Source organism: Felis catus, chromosome E2 (genome assembly GCF_018350175.1).
Source record: "Felis catus isolate Fca126 chromosome E2, F.catus_Fca126_mat1.0, whole genome shotgun sequence".
In the NCBI taxonomy this organism is placed as follows: Eukaryota; Metazoa; Chordata; class Mammalia; order Carnivora; family Felidae; genus Felis; species Felis catus.
The window spans coordinates 19,973,118-19,992,680 of record NC_058382.1 but is presented as its reverse complement, the minus strand read 5'-3'; the positions used below and the strand labels follow the sequence as shown (position 1 = coordinate 19,992,680).

Below are 19,563 nucleotides of genomic sequence, written 5' to 3'. Positions count from 1 at the left end.
TGGGTCTACAAGCTTACTGTGCAAAATCATTTCACCAATCAACTCCCCAATCTGGGACTACATTAGTAACAATTTTCCAAAACTGGCCAAAAGAAGTTAAACCTTACTGTATAAATCTGCATTTCTAACTGAAACAATACATTTCCATATAATGGTTTTATATACTTTGCTTCTAGTTTAAATATATATATAATTAATATAATTAAGTTATATTATATATAAATTATATTAATTATATTATACATAATTAAATGTATATTAATATATTTAATTATATATAATTAAATGTATACTGATTAAATATATAATTTGTATATTGTATATTGATTAAATATATAATTAAATGTATAGTCAATATACATTTAATTATATTATTTAATTATACATATATTATATATATATTCATATACTTTGCTTCTAGTATGTCCATTACAATTTGAAATTATTTTTTTATCTATAAATATAAAATCCTGACTTTTTATTTACTGCAAATATTTTTTCTATTAATTCCATTGTGGCTATGTAAATTTTCTTAACGTACAGATGATTAAACAACATTTTTTTTTACCTTCGAAATTATTAGTTTAGAAGTGCATAGTAGGCAGGCATCTCCTTCTGAAAGATTTGGCAAGATTGGCATAGGATTTCGTGGTCTTACTTATGTGTGTGCGCAGATTAATCCTTTCATTTAACAGGAATTTGTTTGGGCTGTGAACTAGGCAAGGCTCGAGGCTGATTTTTTTTTTCTACCATTGCTAATCACTATACCGTCGAATCCTTTCCTTCCCCTTGCTCTGTGGGCCTGCCTTTATGACACAGTCACAGGCAAACACCAGGGCCCCCTAGGGCATCCACGTGCACTTCTCCATCATGGAACCAGTCGTGTTTTCACTAATTCAAGTACGCATGTGATGTGGTTGGGCACCTGGGTGGCTCGGTCGGTTAAGCATCTGACTCTGGACTTCGGCTCAGGTCATGATCTCATGGTTTGTGAATTTGAGCCCCAAGGAGGCCTCTGTGCTGACAGGGCAGAGCCTGCTTGGGATTCGATCTCCCTCGCTCTCTGCCCCTCCCCCACTCACTCTCTATCTCCCTGTCAAAATAAATAAAAATAAACTTAGAAAAAAATCAAGTATGATGTGGCTAATCTAGCCCTTCCCCACAGTCATATTCTTCCTTTCTGGATTTCCTCTGATGGTCTCATCTGCTTATTCTTTCTAGTGAAGCTTAGGATCACTTCCTCATCTTTAGTTCTTATTTGGCTAATTCTTACCAGGAGAAATACAGGCTACATTCAAACATCTCAAAATGAAGTCAAGATTAAAATGTAAAAACCAAAAACATAAACATGTCCTAGAAGGAAGGAAGGAAGGAAGTGAGCGTTTATATAATAGGAAAGATCTTTCTAGATTTCACAATACCGCCAGAAACTACAAAGACTGATAGATCTTACTACGTCAAAAATATACGATATTTGGTACGCAGAAAAACTTCCAAAAACCAAACTGAAGAAACACGACAGATAAAAGGCAAATCTGGTCGTGTATCCCCAACCCCACCTCATAAGCCCTTAAAGCCCTCAGTGTCTTTCTTCCTGCGGCTCCTGGGTCGGTGGCGGGAGGGGGACACCAAACCTCAGAACAGGACCCCTAATGTATCACCAGGTTGGCCCCTGCCCACCCCTCCAGGCCATCTTGAATGACTCCCCACTTTACCCGAGTGCCCCCAGCCACAAACATCTTCCTTCAGCTGTTCACAGGTGTTATGCTCCCTCTTCTCTGTCTTGAAAGCTCATTCCAGCCCCACACCGACCATCCCCCGCAAACCCTTGAGCCATCCCCAGGCGCTCCTTGTACCTTCCTCAGCTCTGTCCTCAACGCTCTCTGCCTCAGGAGGAAACCCCCCAGCCCTATGCTGGCTCTCATCCAGTACAAGCACCAGAGAAAATGATGCTTGAAGGTCCATAGGTGCCAATGAAGGTAAAATCAGTGTGAACGCCCAGAGAGAAGACACATGAGAAGCGGTGGGTGACAACTCTCGCCATCTTAGGTTGTGGCACAGAGAGAGTCCGTGAAGGGCGAAAGGCAGCACTGAATTCACTGGCTCTGTGCGTCCATGAAAACAACCAGGGTTTTCACAAGCCATAACTGAACAAGAGCCACTCTAGAGAAAATTCTGACATGATTCGAAAGCAATCAACGTCCCAGGACAGTGCCCCTCTGACACTGGTGACGAAAACCTGAGTCCTAAGCTCCAGTCATAACCACACGCACACGCGAGCTGTTTCTTCTCCGCCCGGAGAAAAGGCAGAGCCAGCAATATGGTCCTTACTGAAGCCTCAGCTCGGAGGCGGTGGCATAGGGCTCGATGAAACTGTCCTTGTCCACAGAGGTCGCGTCACTCTCAGACAGGGATCTCTGACGAGGCTGAGGAATGGCAACAGTCCGGCCTGTCAGGCTTGTTGTGAGGATGACTGCAGCCAGGGCAGACCTAGGGACAAAAACATCCCAGTGAGAAGGTGACACCCAAACCTGCAAGCTGAAGGCTGACGACAGGACGTAAGAATGAAGGAAGGTTGACCTTCTATTCTACGTTTAGTGCGTATTTACGGACCACGCGCCTGTCGTCTGTTATGTGCCATCAGACAACCTCATTCCATTATCACGCCAACAGATATTACTGTCATCTCCATTTTCTCATAAAATATAAATGACTTGCCCAAGATTTCCTAGCTCACAGGAGATGGGTCCAGGTCTCTAATCCAGAGAATCTATACTCAGGCAGTTTCCTATTAAAATGGAAGATCAGAATGGAAACAAAACAAAACAAAACAGGGAGATAGAATAAGATAAAAAAGATTTCAAAAGGCATTTTAAAAATACTTGCAAATTATTCAAAACTGCAATGCTGGAAAGACAGAGTAATGGATTTACCCTCCCACTTGAGAAAGCAAAACAAAACAACAGATTTACAGTTCTGTCAGCTTAATTCCTGAGAGAATTTCCAGGTCACGGCACAGGGAGGTAGAACTGAATTGCAGCCAGGCGGACCTCTTGAGTTGTGGAGAGGGAGGTGAGCATCCGGGAACAGCACAGCAGACAGAATTCGCAGGACAGAGTATTGGAAAGGAGAGAGCTAAACAGAGAGCTCCGGAAATCTGCAGACAGCCCCCCGAGCGTTCACAAAATATTCCTCAGTGTGGGAATATGAGGAAACTATCCAAGCCTGGGGGAAGAACCATCCACAACGATTAGAGGATCAGTGCCAGGTGCTTACGCATGGCTGGGGACAGTGCCTGTTCCCACCAGACAGATGGGAAAGAATTATTAATCTACAGGACGCTGGGTACAGTACCTGGAAAGGTCTTGCCTCAGGGAATAATTAGCCCTAGATTGAGCACTGCTTCAGGCTGTACCTAATGAATCATAAAAACAAGACCCAGAAGATCAAATCAGTCTCCAAGTAACTTAACTGTATCCCAGAACAAAATTCCAGAAGATTTGTCGGAATACAAAAATGTCCAGCACACAACAAGGCGAAACTCAGAACAGTGTCTAATCCAGGATAACGAAGCATGCAAAGAGACAGAAAAACATGACCCTAAATGATGAGAAGAATAGAAACCCATTCAGAACTGAACACATGTTAGAATTAGCAGAGAAGGACACAAAGACAGTTGTTAGAACTAGATTCCATGTGTTCAAAAACCTAAGTAGAAACATGGGAGATTACTTTTATTAAGTTTATTTTTGCTGAGAGAGAGAGAACCAGTAGGGGAGAGGCAGAGAGAGGGGAACAGAGGAACCTGAAGTGGGCTCTGTGCTGACAGCAGAGAGCCAGATGCAGGGCTCAAACTCACGAACTGTGAGATCACGAACTCAGCTGAAGTTGGGACGCTTAACCGACTGAGCCACCCAGGTGCCCTGAAACACGGGAGATTATTAAAAAAGACTAGAATTTCATAAGCTGAAAATTACACTGGGTGAGATGGACAGCAGATTACCCACTGCAGAAGAGAAGATTAGTAAAGTTGAAAGCAAAACAAGAGAAAGTATCCAAAATGAAACACAGAAAAGAGAAATTAATTTAAAAAAGAAAAGAGCATCATGAGATATGGAATTAAAAATGCTATTGTTTTATGCTTTAAGCCACTGAGTTTTGGTGTAATTTGTTACACAATAGTAGGTAACGAATACAATAATGCCTTTTCATCAAATGATGCTGGAACGACTGGATATCCAGGTGCAAAAAAATGAACTTGAATCTGTATCTTCTACACCATATTCAAAACTAAACTCAAATTGAATTATAGGCTTAAAAGTAAAGGCCCAAACTATAAAACTTCTAGAACAAAATATAGCAGAAAATCTTTGTGGCCTTCTGGTAGGCAAAGATTTCTTAGATATGACACTGAAATTATGATTTGTAACAGAAAAAAATTGATATGACAAACTTCATAAAAACTTAGAAACTTCTACTCTTTATTTTTTTAATGTTTATGTTTATTTTGAGAGAGAGAAAGAGAGAGGGAGAGGGAGTGTGAGAGAGCAGGGAAGAGGCAGAGGGAGAGAGAGAATCCCAAGCAGGCTCCCCGATGTTGGTGCAGAGCCTGACGTGGGACTCGATCTCACAAACCATGAGATCCTGACCTGAGCCGAAATCAAGAGTCAGACTCTTAACCAACTGGCACCCCAGCCTTGTGCTCTTTGAAAGACATTGTTAAGAGAACGAAAAGACAAGCCATGTATGGGAAGAAAATATCCGCAAACCTCTTATTTGGTAAAGGACTTGCATCCAAAATATATAAAGAACTCTTGAGGGGCGCCTGGGTGGCTCAGTTGGTTGAGCGTCTGACTTCGGCTCAGGTCATGATCTCACAGCTTGGGAGTTCGAGCCCCACGTCAGGCTCTGCTGACAGCTCAGAGCCTGGAGCCTACTTCCGATTCTGTGTCTCCCTCTCTCTCTGCCCCTCTCCTACGCATGCTGTATCTCTCTGCCTCTCATGAAGAAAACTAATAAAAAAAAATTTAAAGAACTCTTGAAACACAGTAAGAGGAACACAAACAACCCAGTTTTTAATAGTGGGCACAAGAGGTGAACAGAAGCTCCACCAGAGAAGATATACAAATGACAAATGCACGTGAAAAGATGCTCAACAGCCTTGATTATCAAAGAAATACAAAAAAAAACCCCAAAAAACAAAAAAACAAAAAACCCCACCACAATTGGATACTACTACACACCCATTAGAATGTCCAAAATTTAAAAGATTGGCCAAAACAATCCCTCATGTTCTTCCTTTCCAACCCACGCCTGGCAGAATGGGTCCCACAAAGGGGGCTGGTGAGAAGGGCCACTCTGCATCCAGGAGGCAGCGACTGGAGATCACCCCACCAACATTCACCAGTGCATCTGTGGAGTGAGCTTCAAGAGATATGCCCTCTTGGACAGAAAGATCCAGACAATTGCAAAGAGGGCGTTGGGAACTTCAGATGTGCGCATGGACTCCAGGCACAACAGAGCTGCCCGGGCCAAGGAATAAGAAGAAATGGCCCATTCCAGATGAGTATACGGCCATCTGGAAAGCATAAGGAGGACGCAGATTCACCAAACAAACAAGCTCTATACATTGTTATCTATGTACTTTTCGCCACTTTCAAAATCCTGTAAACAGGCAATACGAGTTAGAACCAATGTCAAGTGAATGTATAAAACCACACCCACACACACACACACACACACACACACACACACACACACACACACACACACACACGACTGACCAAAGTAAGTGCTGGTGAGGATGTGAAACATCTGGAACTCATATAATATGGGTCAGAACACAAATATAAAAACTTTGGAAGATACAGTGACAATTACTTAATAAATATATACCTAGTACATGACCCACCTCTTCTACTCCTGGGTATTTATCCGAGAAAAATGAAAGCATATGTGGGAAACCAAAGATTTGCGCACCAATGTTCACAGCACCTTTATTTCTACGATAATAAAACCCTAAAACAACTCAAATATCCCTCCACAGGCGAATGGAGAAACAAACTGTGACACATTTATCATTCATGTCATGGAACACTACTCACCAATGAAAAGCGTGGATTACTGATTTTCACGACAATATGGGTGAATCTCAAAATAATCATGCTGAATCAAAGAAGCTGGCATGATTATCTTGTGTAATTCCATGTACATAGAATTCTAGAAAATGCAGACTAACCTCATGTGACAGAAAGCAGAGCAGTGGCTGCCTGGGCTCGGGGGTGAGGGTAATTTGGGCAGAGGCAGGGGATGTGAGGGAGGAGGACAAGGAGGGAGGAATCACAAAGGGGCATGAGGGAACCTTAGGGGACCATGGATATATTTATTATCTTGATTGCAATGATGGTTTTTTTTTTTTCAAATGTAAAGATTTGTTTTATTTCTACTGGGGGAAGAAGGAGGATAAATAGAACTGTTTTCCAATTTGCTCTCCACTGTATACACACATACCCACACGCATACATACACATACACACACCAAAAATACTCCAACAAAAAACAAAACAAAAAACTGAGAATCAAACACCAAAACACCCTCAAACTGCACCAATACTTCGTATTTTGACCAAAAGAATAGATCCTGGGAGGAGGTGCAAAATGCAAAATCAAATGACCGAAAAATGCTGAACAAACAGCATTATTAATACACAAAATATTTATATTACTGAACTAGTAACAATTGATGTTCTCCACGTCTGTAAAACTTTGGAACCACATTGCTGATTTGTTAAATCTAGTCCATGCCAGCTTCCAAACACCAGAAAAAATTTTTTAGTTGGCTTCATTCTTTGATGCCTCATCAAAATTTTCTACGAGATCTGGAACATCCTCCTCCTCCTCATCAATGTCTTCTGGTTTTAGTGCTTTGCTATCCAACACTTGCCGAGGGAACTGTTCAGCTAACTTCCTAAGACTTTTTAAGCTGTCAGCACCAAGCCGACTTAATATTCCAGGAAGCATTTCTGTGATTGGTTTGGCTTCTGCATGACCAGTAATTGCAAAGGTGTTACCAGAAAGGGAAGCTTGGACTTTGGGATTGTTGAAATGAATAACTGTCCCATTGTCTTTAATCATGTTCACCTCTTCAATACCAGCTATATTATTCACAGCCAGTTTTTTTAGAGAACTCTGAAGTTTTTTGTCATCAGCTGTAGCTGTTCTATGTACCACCTTCTTCTTTCTGCGAGCTGTACCCTTGCCCTCTATCCGGACCTGAGCCTGAAGTTTGGCTAACTCTTCTTGATTCATGCTGTTGGTAAATCTGAAGCCGGGAGGGTCCTCCAACAACAGCACGCGGCAAGAGCAAGATGGCTGCCTCCTGCAATGATGGTTTTGTGCGTGTAAACATGTCATATGTGTACCGTTTATTAAATGTTCATTATACCTCAATAAAACCGATTGAATAAAGATAAAAGACTGTTTAAGGCAAAAATAGTAATCATATATTGCGGGGCTTATAACACAGATTAAATCTATAACATAGATTTAAAATGTATCACTGGGGTGCCTGGGTGGTGGCCCAGTAGGTTAAGTGTCCAACTCTTGATTTTGGCTCAGGTCATGATCTTGTAGTTCAGTGAGTCTGAGCCCCGCACTGGGCTCTGTGCTGACAGCGCTTGGGATTCTCTCTCCCTCTCTCTCTGTCCCTCTCCTGCCCCCCCCCCAAATAAACAAACTTAAAAAAATTAAAATGTATGACAACAGTAACAACTGCTTACTTCACTGTAACACTACATGTGAAGCACAGTAACACCTAAGTTTAATTTGAACGCCATTCTTTAATTTTTAAAATATGTAGACATATGCCAAATGTGCCAAAGCCTCGTTGAGGATGGAATGAAATAATGCTTTTGAAGCACTTGCAACAGTCCTCGGCAAGAGTAAACACTAATAAATGGCTGCTCGTGTTAACAACATGGTACTTAAGGAAGAAACAAACACTAAAAATATTTCAAAGTGTTTTTTTTTCACCAGGCATACAATATTCTAGTTTCAAGGAACACTCAAACAAAGGTTCTCACTGCCGATTCACTGGAAAGCCAAGCCACGTATTCACGTTTTTTAGGGACAAAAAATACTCTAAAATTCTCCTGTGTCTAAACCCTTAGAAGGCACAGGCAGGGGTCATAGGTATAAAAGAAAATCAGTTCTCTGGTGTTAGAAGCACTGGAAATGGGGGAATCCTAGGCCCTGGAGAGTGAACACATTTCTCCTTCTTTCCCCCAAATCAGCTCTTTTATTTATTTTTTTAATGTTTATTTATTTATTTTGAGACAGAGAGAGTACACGAGCGGAGGAGGGACAGACAGAGAAAGAGAATATCCCAAGCAGGCTCCATGTTATCCGTGCAGAGCCCAATGAGGGCTCGAACTCATGAACTGTGAGATCACGACCTGAGCCAAAACCAAGAGCCGGATGCTTAACAGACTGAGCCACCCAGGCGCCCCCAAAATCAATTCTTTTAAAAGGCAAACTTGTGCTTCAAAAGAATAATTACGTGCATAATTCAAATTCCTTTCAGCATCCTATGAACTTGGGCTTTAAAGCTTTGTATTTGGAAAACTACTAATTGCATTCAATTATGAAATGTCCGAACTCCACGCACTTGAAAAGGATAGACCATCATCCCACAGAAACCGTATTAAGTGCTTCATTATGGAACCATGATAAACACTTTGAAGGACATGAATCTAATGGCCCTACTTGTGATTTTCTTACCAGTTTCAACAGTTCCAGTGCCACCACTTGGCAGCTGGGCACAAGAGTGACCTCAATGCCTGCTCACCTGAGACTCACCTTGGTCTCTCTGGAGAAGGGTTGGGACTGCGGGGAGGAGGTGTGCGGGGCACAGCTGGCTTCGGTGCGATGCTGGCTGCAGGTAGGAGGCCATGGATGATGTGTTTCTGCACAAATGAAACCTGGCTGGGTCACTGGTGTATGGGATCGCCCGGGTCCCGTGACCACCCCTCGTTGGGCCTAAGAGAAGACACCTGCACTGGCCACCCAGGGATCAAATCCCACCAGGAACCCACCTGGCCAGGTAAGCATGCCCACCCAGAGAATATACTGCAGCTGCCCATTGTGGGGGTCCTCTTATCGTTCTCTTCTCAGAGGGGCCTCCCTGACAATCCCTCAGAATCACTCTCTAGAACTCCACTTGTCTCACAGCATGACCCCCGATGACTCTAGTCCCTCACTTACTGCCCCCTGCAGAATGGAAGCTTCTTAAATTTTTTTTTTTCAACGTTTTTATTTTTTTGGGACAGAGAGAGACAGAGCATGGACGGGGGAGGGGCAGAGAGAGAGGGAGACACAGAATCGGAAACAGGCTCCAGGCTCCGAGCCATCAGCCCAGAGCCTGACGCGGGGCTCGAACTCACGGACGGCGAGATCGTGACCTGGCTGAAGTCGGACGCTTAACCGACTGCGCCACCCAGGCGCCCCCAGAATGGAAGCTTCTTGAGAGCAGGCAATCTTCTTGTCTTTATCAACCCTGGAACTCAAGCACTTCCCTCCTTACTCAATATCTGGTAGAAGCTTAAGAAAGATTTTAGTTTATCTCAAAGATGCAGAATAACTGGGGGGCACCTGGGTGGCTCAGTCGGTTAAGCATCCGACTTTGACTCAGGTCACAATCTCACCATTCATGGGTTCGAGCCCCACGTCAGGCTCTGTGCTGACAGCTCAGAGCCTGGAGCCTGCTTCAGATTCTGTGTCTCCCTCTCTCTCTGCCCCTCCCCTGCTCATGCTCTGTCTCTCTTTCTCTCTCTCTCAAAAATAAACATAAAATTAAAAAAAAAATTTTTAAAAGATGCAGAATAATGAAAACTAGTTCCTATGCACAATGAAAATCAGAGAATCTGGCTTTAGACAACTGGCAATTATTCAGAAGGTTTTTTTTTTTTTTTTTAGGTTTATTTATTGATTTTGAGAGAGAGAGACAGAGCCAGTGGGGTAGGGGCAGAGAGACAGGAGAGAGAGAGAATCCCAGCACTGGCAGTGCAGAGCCTAATGCGGGGCTTGAACTCAGGAACCATGAGATCATGACCTGAGCCGAAATCAGAGTTGGACACCTAACCAACTGAGCCACCAAGGCACCCCCAGAAGTTCCTGAGTATAACCCAGTCTTCACTTTCTAGGCACTAGTCATTCATTCACACCTACTAGAGGTGAAACACCAGGACTGCAATGAAGAAAACTGGTCTTCATCCTCAAGGTAATAGGGTATAGAGGGAAGGCACCCAAGTACTTATTATGTGACAGAGAATTATGGGAAGTGCCAAGGGAAAGGTAAAGACAAATTTGGTGCTGCGGCGGCACAGGGAGGGAAGGGCTCCTTCAGGTCTGGAGGTCAGCAAGGGGACCTCTTCCCATTGGAGAAAATCACAGAGGCATTTAGATTGGGTCATCAAAGATGGCTCTCACATGTGGGAAATGAGATGGAAAAGTATTCTAGGAATAGGGAACAGCATGAACAATGGAAAGAAGCAAGACATTAGTGGCTGTGTTCTAGAAATAACAAATAATCCAGTTTGCTGGAATACAGCAAATGCAGAAGCCTCTGAGAAGGGGAGGCTAGAAGAATGGGCTGGTATTAAGAGTGGGGATTGTTCCCACTTAAGAGTTTTTATATGTGACTAAGGAGAACCTGTGCCCTAGCGAGGAGCACCCACTGAAATTGGTCCCTTGAAAGACTAATCAGGCAGTGGTAGGCATGAAATTGGGAGTATGAGCCTACACTGACAGAGTGATAAGTTTTGGAGGGAAGCATTCCAGGCAGAAGGAACAGCAAAGGCAAAGGCCTGAAGGAACAGAAGAAATGGCTGGAGCGTGCGGGGGTGGGGGGGGGGGAAGCGAGGGGGGACGGGGGGACGGGGGGCTGGGGGGGGACAGCGGCGGGGAGGATGAGGAGCAATGGGTTTTGAGGAGGGCAGTTAGCACGATCAGATGTCCGTTTTAAAAGAACGCCTCTGGCTGCCTGGTGGAGAACAGACCTAGATGAAGAGCAAGACTGGAAACAGAAATAGCGAGGAGCTGCTGCAGCGGTCCAGACAAATGCTGGAAACCGGGGTGGAGGCGGAAACAGCAGCCAGAAGATATGTTTGGTGGGTGGAATCTATGGAACTTGGCTGATGGGTGTGCGCGGTGGGGAGTGGAGGGAGGAATCTTAAGAACGACTTCCCATTGGGGGATTTTCAGTAGTAGAGTAGGTCTGTGCCGGCAGGAGTGCTCCCAGACACCGGAGCAAAAGTTGCATGGGAGACAAGGCGACTCCGGTCTGACTGAGGCCGACCCTGGGATAGAGGATGCTTTCGAACACAAAAAAATCAGGGCTTCTCGAAAGGAAAACCATTTCCTTTAGTGCTGCTACCTGGCTTCAACCTCAGGCCAATCCCAAGCCGTTCCCTCTTAACTCCAAGCTCCCGGGGTCTACTTACAAACTGGCTCTTGCGGCCTCTGCGAAACCCCAGGAGCATCCTTGCTGCGGGGAGGGGCCGGACCAGGGCTGGATGGACGTGCAGATACCTTCACAAGCGAGGGCCGCTCCCTAGAACTTGTGCCCCTCCCGCGGGCCTAGCCTCAGACGCTATTTCTACGCAATGCACTTTGCAACAACGTCATCCTCCATTGGCTTTGCTTTCTCTTCGACCAATCATAGCCAAGGTTACTCCGCACCCGTCGCTCTTGGCAACCAGTCGTCCCCGTTCAAATGCTCTCCGGGGTGGAAACAGTGCCTAGTCCGTTCTCTTATTGGTCGGATCAGATGTCGATCTTTGACGCCATAGCTTATCCGACGCCGTGGGAGGCGGAGGGCGGGCAGGATGAAAAACTGGTCCGCTCACCGAAGGGAACCCGGAAGTGGGGCGCAGCAAGTAAAGGTGCCTGATCCTCTGGCTGTGGTTGAGGTGGGGTCTAGCTGGGCTCGGCCCCCGCCCAGGACCGGACTGAGGAGCCACCACCCAGACGGAGCGGGGGTATCAGGACCCAGCAGGTGACGGGATTGAGGGAGGCGGCTACCAAGACAGGAATCTCCTGGGTTTTAGATTTTAGGAAAAATCCAGTCTTTTAAAGAACAGTGCAGATGGGCTCCTGCCAAAGAGGTCCCGGCTTTCAGTGGAACGTGGGGCCGTGTGCAGGAAAGCCAGCTCAAATTCCGTCTTCTGTTTTTTTTTTTTTTTTTTGTTTGTTTGTTTTGTTTTGTTTTGTTTTGTTTTGTTTTTATCAGATCGAGACAGCCGATGGCTAGGAACGCGCCTGAGGGCACAGGTCCCATGCACGTGCCTTTTGGGCATATTGTGGCCAATACGAAATGGCGCGGATCGAAGCTCCTGCAGGGGATGCAAGGTCGGTGGGCTGCCCTGTGCAAAAGCCCTCTTCTAAACTTTTTAAAAACGTCCTACCTACTGTCGCCTTTCGCCCAGCGCTCACGGAAGTCATTTTTCTTGTCTATGTTCTAAGGGAAAATTAAAATCGTTTTTGAGGATGGCCTGACACCGGTAGATTTTTACGTGTCAAGCAGATCTTGCATTCTTTATGTCACCGAAGCTGATTTGGTGGCAGGAAATGGCTACAGAAAGAGGCTTGTTCAGGTTAGAAATGTAAGTACTGAATGGAAGAAGCTGAAATTGAAAATTGACTTCCACCTGCCTCCCCCACCCCCCTCCTTTGGAATAATTTATATAAAACCATTGGCCATTCCAAGCACTCTTGGACTGGGAGTTTTCTTAAACTCCCAAGGTAGTTTTGTTACACAGTGGTTTACTGTTTTTTTCTTCCTCTGAAGTCCAGTAATCTTCAAGGGATCGTGATCGTTGAGAAAACGCAGATGAGTGAACAGTACTTCTCGGCCATACAGAAGTTTACTGTGCTGGACCTTGGGATGGTGTTGCTTCCAGTGACCAGCCAGATGGAAGCGTCCTGCCTTATTATCCAGTTAGTAAGTACTGATTCCCACTCCTCTGCAGGAACGCTGCCTTACAGACTATCACCTGACCTTCCTGGATCTTTTACTCTAGGTGCTGCACTTGTTACGGTTGCCATCCATCAATCCAGTCTAAAGGAATCCTTATTCACCCTTGGTCAACTGCAGCCAGAAGCACATGATCCTTTTTTTTTTTTCTTTTTTTTTTTTTTAAGCCTGGTTCTCCATTGTCCTCCCTGATTATTCAGCTTGGCTGTACTATTTCGACTTGGCTGTACTTTAGAATTTCCTGGGAAGCTTTTAATGTTTATTTATTTTTTGAGAGACAGAATCCAAAGCGGACTCTGTGCTGACTGCAGAGAGCCCTATGCAGGGCTCGAACTCACAAACTGTGAGATCATGACCTGAGCCGAAGTCCCACGCGTAACCGAGCCACCCAGGCGCCCAAGAATTTCCTGGGAAACTTAAAAAAAATTGTTTTTTTTTAACATTTATTTATTTTTGATAGTGCACGCAGAGAGAGAGGGAGACACTGCAGGCTCCCAGCTTTTGGCAGACAGCATGATGGGTGTGCTTAACCCATGAACGTGAGATCATGACCTGAGCCAAAGTCAGACATTTAACCAACTGAGCCACCCAGGCACTCCTCCTGGGAAAGTTTTTAAAAACAGTGATACATGAGCCTTACTTCAGACCAATTAAAAATCAGAATGTCAGGGTGGGTCCTGAGCATCAATTTTTGTTGTGTCATTGATTTTAAATTTCCCTTTTGATGTGTAGCCAGGGTTGAGAACCGAATTGAAATAATGTAGGCAGACCCGGGTAGTTCACAGAGCCCGCTTCCATCTGTGCCACATGCCCTCCTTCATTGTTCTTCCCTTGATGGGATGCTATTGTGTGCCTTCCTGTATCCATTGCTAACTGAAGACTGGGTTTCGTCTTTGACAGACAAGATTTCTCCCGGTCCTGTATCAAGCAGGTCCAGTTTAGGTTTAATTTAATCCCATACAACTGAATCGTTTATTAGTGAACGATAGGAAGATGTTTGAGCTCCTCAAGAGTATGTTTTCATTGCTTTATCCTAAGCATTCTGAAAGTTTAAGTGTTTTTAATTTTTTTTTTTAAATTTACATCCAAATTAGCATATAGTGCAACAATGATTTCAGGAGTAGATTCCTTAATGCGCCTTACCCATTTAGTTCATCCCCCCTCCCACAACCCCTCCAGTAACCCTCTGTTTGTTCTCCATATTTAAGTCTCTTCTGTTTTGTCCGCCTCCCTGTTTTTATATTACTTTTGTTTCCCTTCCCTTATGTTCATCTGTTTGGTCTCTTAAAGTCCTCCTATGAGTGAAGTCACATATTTGTCTTTCTCTGACTAATTTTGCTTAGCATAATACACTCCAGTTCCATCCACGTAGTTGCAAATGGCAAGATTTCATTCTTTTTGATTGCCAAGTAATACTCCAGTGTGTGTGTTCATCCATTGATGGACATTTGGGCTCTTTCCATACTTTGGCTATTGTCGATAGTGCTGCTAGAAACATGGGGGTGCATGTGTCCCTTCGAAACAGCACACCTGTATCCTGTGGATAAATACCTAGTAGTGCAATTGCTGGGTCATAGGGTAGTTCTATTTTTAGTTTTTTGAGGAATGTCCATACTGTTTTCCAGAGTGACTGCACCAACAACATCTGTTGTTCCCGAGTTGTTAATGTTAGCCATTCTGACAGGTGTAAGGTGGTGTCTCATTGTGGTTTTGATTTGTATTTCCCTGATGATGTGTGATGTTGAGCATTTTTCCACGTGTCGGTTGGCCATCGGGATGTCTTCTTTGGAGAAGTGTCTATTCATGTCTTTTGCCCATGTCTTCACTGGGTTATTTGTTTTTTGGGTGTTGAGTTTGATAAGTTCTTTATAGATTTTGGATACTAACCTTTTATCTGATATGTCATTTGCAAGTATCTTCTCCCATTCTTTCGGTTGCCTTTTAGTTTTGCTGATTGTTTCCTTTGCTGTGCGGAAACTTTTTATTTTGATGAGGTCCCAGTAGTTCATTTTTGCTTTTGTTTCCCTTGCCTCTGGAGACGTGTTGAGTAAGAAGTTGCTGTGGCCAAGATCAAAGAGGTTTTTGCCTGCTTTCTCCTCAGGGATTTTGATGGCTTCCTGTCTTACATTGAGGTCTTTCATCCATTTTGAGTTTATTTTTGTGTATGGTGTAAGAAAGTGGTCCAGGTTCATTCTTCTCATGTCGCTGTCCAGTTTTCCCAGCACCACTTGCTGAAGAGACAAAATGGAATAAAGACAGCTTTATTCCATTGGATATTCCATTGGATATTCTGCTTTGTCAAAGATTAGGTGGCCATATGTTTGTGGGTCCATATCAGGGTTCACTATTCTGTTCCATTGATCTGAGTGTCTGTTCTTGTGCCAGTACCATACTGTCTTGATGATTACAGCTTTGTAGTATAGCTTGAAGTCCAGGATTGTGATGCCTCCTACTTTGGTTTTCTTTTTCAAGATTGCTTTGGCTATTTGGGGTCTTTTCTGGTTCCATACAAATTTTAGGATTATTTGTTCTAGCTCTGTGAAGAATGCTGGTGTTATTTTGATAGGGATTGCACTGAATATGTAGATTGCTTTGGGTAGTATCGACATTTTAACAATATTTATTCTTCCTATCCAGGAGCATGGAATCTTTTTCCATTCTTTTGTGTCTTCTTCAGTTTCTTTCATAAGCTTTCTATAGTTTTCAGTGTATAGATTTTTCACCTCTTTGGTTACATTTATTCCTAGGTATTTTATGTTTTTGGTGCAGTTGTAAGTGGGATTGATTCCTTGATTTCTCTTTCTGTTGCTTCATTGTTGGTGAATAGGAATGCAACTGATTTCTGTGCATTGATTTTATATATCCTGCAACTTTGCTGAATTCATGAATCAGTTCTAGCAGTTTTTTGGTGGAAAATTTTGGGTTTTCCATATAGAGTATCATGTCATCTGCGAAGAATGAAAGTTTTATCTCCTCTTGGCCGATTTGGATGCCTTTTATTTCTTTGTGTTGTCTGATTGCAGAGGCTAAGACTTCCAATACTATGTTGAATAACAGTGGCTAGAGTGGACATCCCGGTCTTGTTCCTGACCTTAGGGGGAAAGTTCTCAGTTTTTCCCCATTGAGGATGATATTAGCATTGGGTCGTTCATATATGAACTCAAGGTATGATCTTTCTATCCCTGCTTTCTTGAGGGTTTTTATCAACAAAGGATGCTGTATTTTGTCAAATGCTTTCTCTGCATCTATTGAGAGGATCATATGGTTCTTGTCCTTTCTTTTACTGATGTGATGAATCATGTGAATTGTTTTGCAGATACTGAACCAGCCCTGCATCCCAGGTATAAATCCCATTTGCTCGTGGGGAATAATTTTTTTAATGTATTATTGGATGCAGTTGGCTAATATCTTGTTGAGGATTTTTGTATCCATGTTCATCAGGGAAATTGGTCTGTAGTTCTCCTTTTTAGTGGGGTCTCAGTCTGGTTTTGGAATCAAGGTAATGCTGGCCTCATAGAAAGAGTTTGGAAGTTTTCCTCCATTTCTATTTTTTGGAACAGCTTCAAGAGAGTAAGCGTTAACTCTTTCTTAAATGTTTGGTAGAATTCCCCTGGGAAGCCATCTGGCCCTAGACTCTTGTTTTTTGGGAGATTTTTGATTACTAATTCAATTTCTTTCCTGGTTATGGGTCTGTTCAAGTTTTCTATTTCTTCCTGTTTCAGTTTTGGTAGTGTATATGTCTCTAGGAATTTGTCCATTTCTTCCAGATTGCCCATTTTATTGGCATATAATTGCTCATAATATTCTCTTATTATTGTTTTTATTTCTGCTGTGTTGGTTGTGATCTCTCCTCTTTCATTCTTGATTTTATTTGGGTCCTTTCCTTTTTCTTTTTGATCAGACTGGCTAGTGGTTTATCAATTTTGTTAATTCTTTCAGAGAACCAGCTTCTGGTTTCATTGATCTGTTTTACTGTTTTTTTTTTTTTTTTTGGTTTTGATAGCATTAATTTCTGCTCTAACCTTTATTATTTGTTTTCTGCTGGTTTTGGTTTTTATTTGCTGTTCTTTTTCCAGTTCTTTAAGGCATAAGGTTAGGTTGTATATCTGAGATCTTTCTTCCTTCTTTAGGAAGGCCTGGATTGCTATTTCTCATATGACCGCCTTTCCTGTGTCCCAGAGGTTTTGGGTTGTGGTGTTATCATTTTCATTGGCTTCCATGAACTTTTTAATTTCCTCTTTAACTTCTTGGTTGGCCCATTCATTCTTTAGTAGGATGTTCTTTAGTCTCCAGTATTTGTTACCTTTCCAAATTTTTTCTTGTGGTTGATTTCAAGTTTCATAGCGTTGTGGTCTGAAAATATGCACGGTATGAGCTCGATCTTTTTGTACTTGCTGAGGGCTGATTTGTGTCCCAGTATATGTGGTCTATTCTGGAGAACGTTCCATGTGCACTGGAGAAGAATATATATTCTGCTGCTTTAGGATGAAATGTTCTGAATATATCTGTTAAGTCCATCTGGTCCAGTGTGTCACTCAAAACCATTGGTTCCTTGTCGATTTTTTGATTAGATGATCTGTCCATTGCTGTGAGTTGGGTGTTGAAGTCTCCTACCATTATGGTATTACTATCGATGAGTTTCGTTATGTTTGTGATTAATTGATTTATATATTTGGGTGCTTCCACATTTGGTGCATAAATGTTTGCAATTGTTAGGTTTTCTTGGTGGATAGACCCCTTAATTATGATATAATGCCCTTCTTCATCACTTGATACAGTCTTTATTTCAAAGTCTAGATTGTCTTGATAGAAGTATGGCTACTTTGGCTTTCTTTTGTTGACCATTAGCATGATAGATAGTCTCCATCCCCTTACTTTTAATCTGAAGGTGTCTTTAGGTCTAAAGTGGGTCTCTTGTAAACAGCAGAGATGTATCTTGTTTTCTTATGCATTGTTACCCTATGTCTTTTGATTGGAGCATTGAGTCCATTGATGTTTAGAGTGAGTACTGGTGAATTCTGTGGTTCAGGTTGTGCAGACTGTTCTGTTAATCCTCAGATCAGTTTTCTAGGTGTGCAGGATGGTTTAGTGTTGGTCTGGCTGTATTTCATGGATGCAAGACATACAAAAAACTTCCCATGCTGTTCTGCCATCTTGGCTCCTCCCCCTGAAAGTTTAAATTTTAATAAATTTTTATCTCTTACTCCTTTGTGTACTCAATATAGTTTATTTTTCAGTTAATTTTTCTGAGGCGCCTGGGTTGCTCAGTCGGTTAAGTATCAGACTCGATTTCAGCTCAGGTCATGATCTCATGGTTCATGAGTTCAAGCCCCGTGTCAAGCTTTGTGCTGGCAGTGTGGACCCTGCTTGGGATTCTCTCTCTCCTTCTCTTGTTGTCCCCTCCCCTGCTTGTGTTCTTTCTCTCTCTCAAAAAAAAAAAAAAAAAATTTGCAAAAATAATAATCTTTTATGTCTGAAAAATTAGATTTGTGGTATATGAAAACATTTGTAGTGGTAAGTCAAACTGAACCAAATGGAAAAAGAGTAAAACTAAATTTCTATCAACCTTTAAGAGAACTGCCAGTCCTCTAGAGGGTGCTCACATGCTTTTCCTTTACTTTCTGATTAGGTTCAAGAACAAACCAAAGAGCCCAGTAAGAACCCTTTCCTCAGTAAGAAACGGACTCTGATGCCTGAGCTATCCCTCCTTCGAACTGTGCAGCAGATCCCAGGAGTTGGAAAAGTTAAAGCCCCTCTTCTGCTTCAGAAGTTCCCAAGTATCCAGCAACTCAGCAATGCTTCCATCAGAGAACTAGAGCCAGTGGTAGGACAGGCAGTGGCACAGCACATTCATGCCTTCTTCACACAGCCCAGGTGACGGCTCTTCCCGCAGCCAGGAGCTACAGCATCTTGTTTTCTTTGCATATTTAAAAATTGAGAACAAAGAAATCTCCTTTCACTGCAACTAATGAAAGATGAGGTGAGGCCTGAATGGAAGCTGCCAGTTGCCCTGCCCTGTTCTCTGGGTTCAGGCGTTTAAGATAGTGGAGTTAGTGGGCTCTAGGTAGCACGGCTCTCATCCTGCTAGTGAAAGAGGGCCCATTGGGGGGCCCATTGGCTGGCTCACGGGTAGAGCATGCCAATCCTGATCTCAGGGTTGTGAGTTCGAGTCCCACGTTGGAGGTAGAGAGTACTTAAAAATAAAGTCTTTAAAAAAAGAGAGAGAGAGAGAGAGAGCAAGAGAGCCCATGGGGATCTTCCTAAAAGGGTTTAAATTGGGACTCTCAAATTCAGCAAAAAGCCAGCCTGGGCAGATTTTAACATATGACCTTGATCTTGTCTAGCATGGAAAAGTCTAATCAAGTTTCAGAAGGTAGAAGTGACCTTCTAAAGGAAACAAACCTACAATGAAGCACTATGCTGTGTACCATAAGCCTCTTGTTCCTGGTGACAGGCCCAGTGTTCTTCCAGTCTAGTCTTAATATCACTATGTTTTGAGGGTGCTGCCAGTGTAAATAAACAGTCGTACTGCC

The 19,563-nt window shown here is 43.0% G+C and overlaps 2 protein-coding genes across 14 annotated transcripts in view; one reads left to right on the top strand and one right to left on the bottom strand.

Moving 5' to 3' along the window:
- CEP89 (centrosomal protein 89) overlaps window positions 1-11,753 on the bottom strand; it is a 72,991-nt gene extending 61,238 nt beyond the window's left edge. For 5 of the 7 annotated variants that reach the window (XM_045047192.1, XM_045047193.1, XM_045047194.1 and 2 more), the window contains exons 1-3: window positions 11,499-11,659; window positions 8,857-8,963; window positions 2,332-2,490 (exon numbers count right to left, since the gene is read on the bottom strand). In XM_045047192.1, the coding sequence (XP_044903127.1) occupies window positions 2,332-2,490; window positions 8,857-8,963; window positions 11,499-11,537 (305 nt within the window). In that variant the 5' untranslated portion in view covers window positions 11,538-11,659. Of the gene's footprint in view, window positions 1-2,331; window positions 2,491-6,419; window positions 7,379-8,856; window positions 8,964-11,498 lie in introns of those variants that run through there. The other 2 variants (XM_045047197.1, XM_045047196.1) reach the window with 2 other exon arrangements.
- A 38-nt stretch (window positions 11,754-11,791) lies between these two features.
- FAAP24 (FA core complex associated protein 24) lies at window positions 11,792-19,563 on the top strand. 7 transcript variants are annotated; one of them, XR_006590819.1, is made up of 6 exons: window positions 11,860-12,052; window positions 12,287-12,405; window positions 12,520-12,659; window positions 12,845-12,997; window positions 18,660-19,010; window positions 19,375-19,563. XR_006590819.1 is itself a non-coding variant. In XM_006941458.5 (5 exons), exons 2-5 carry the CDS (start codon window positions 12,300-12,302, stop codon window positions 18,906-18,908), a joined length of 648 nt encoding a protein of 215 aa, XP_006941520.3. In that variant the 5' UTR covers window positions 11,792-11,939; window positions 12,287-12,299; the 3' UTR covers window positions 18,909-19,563. The 7 variants fall into 7 exon arrangements, 6 of the variants coding, with proteins under 6 accessions (XP_006941520.3, XP_019675174.3, XP_003998001.4 ...); XM_006941458.5 differs by having other exon boundaries at window positions 11,792-11,939; window positions 18,660-19,563; XM_019819615.3 differs by having other exon boundaries at window positions 11,861-12,035; window positions 18,660-19,563.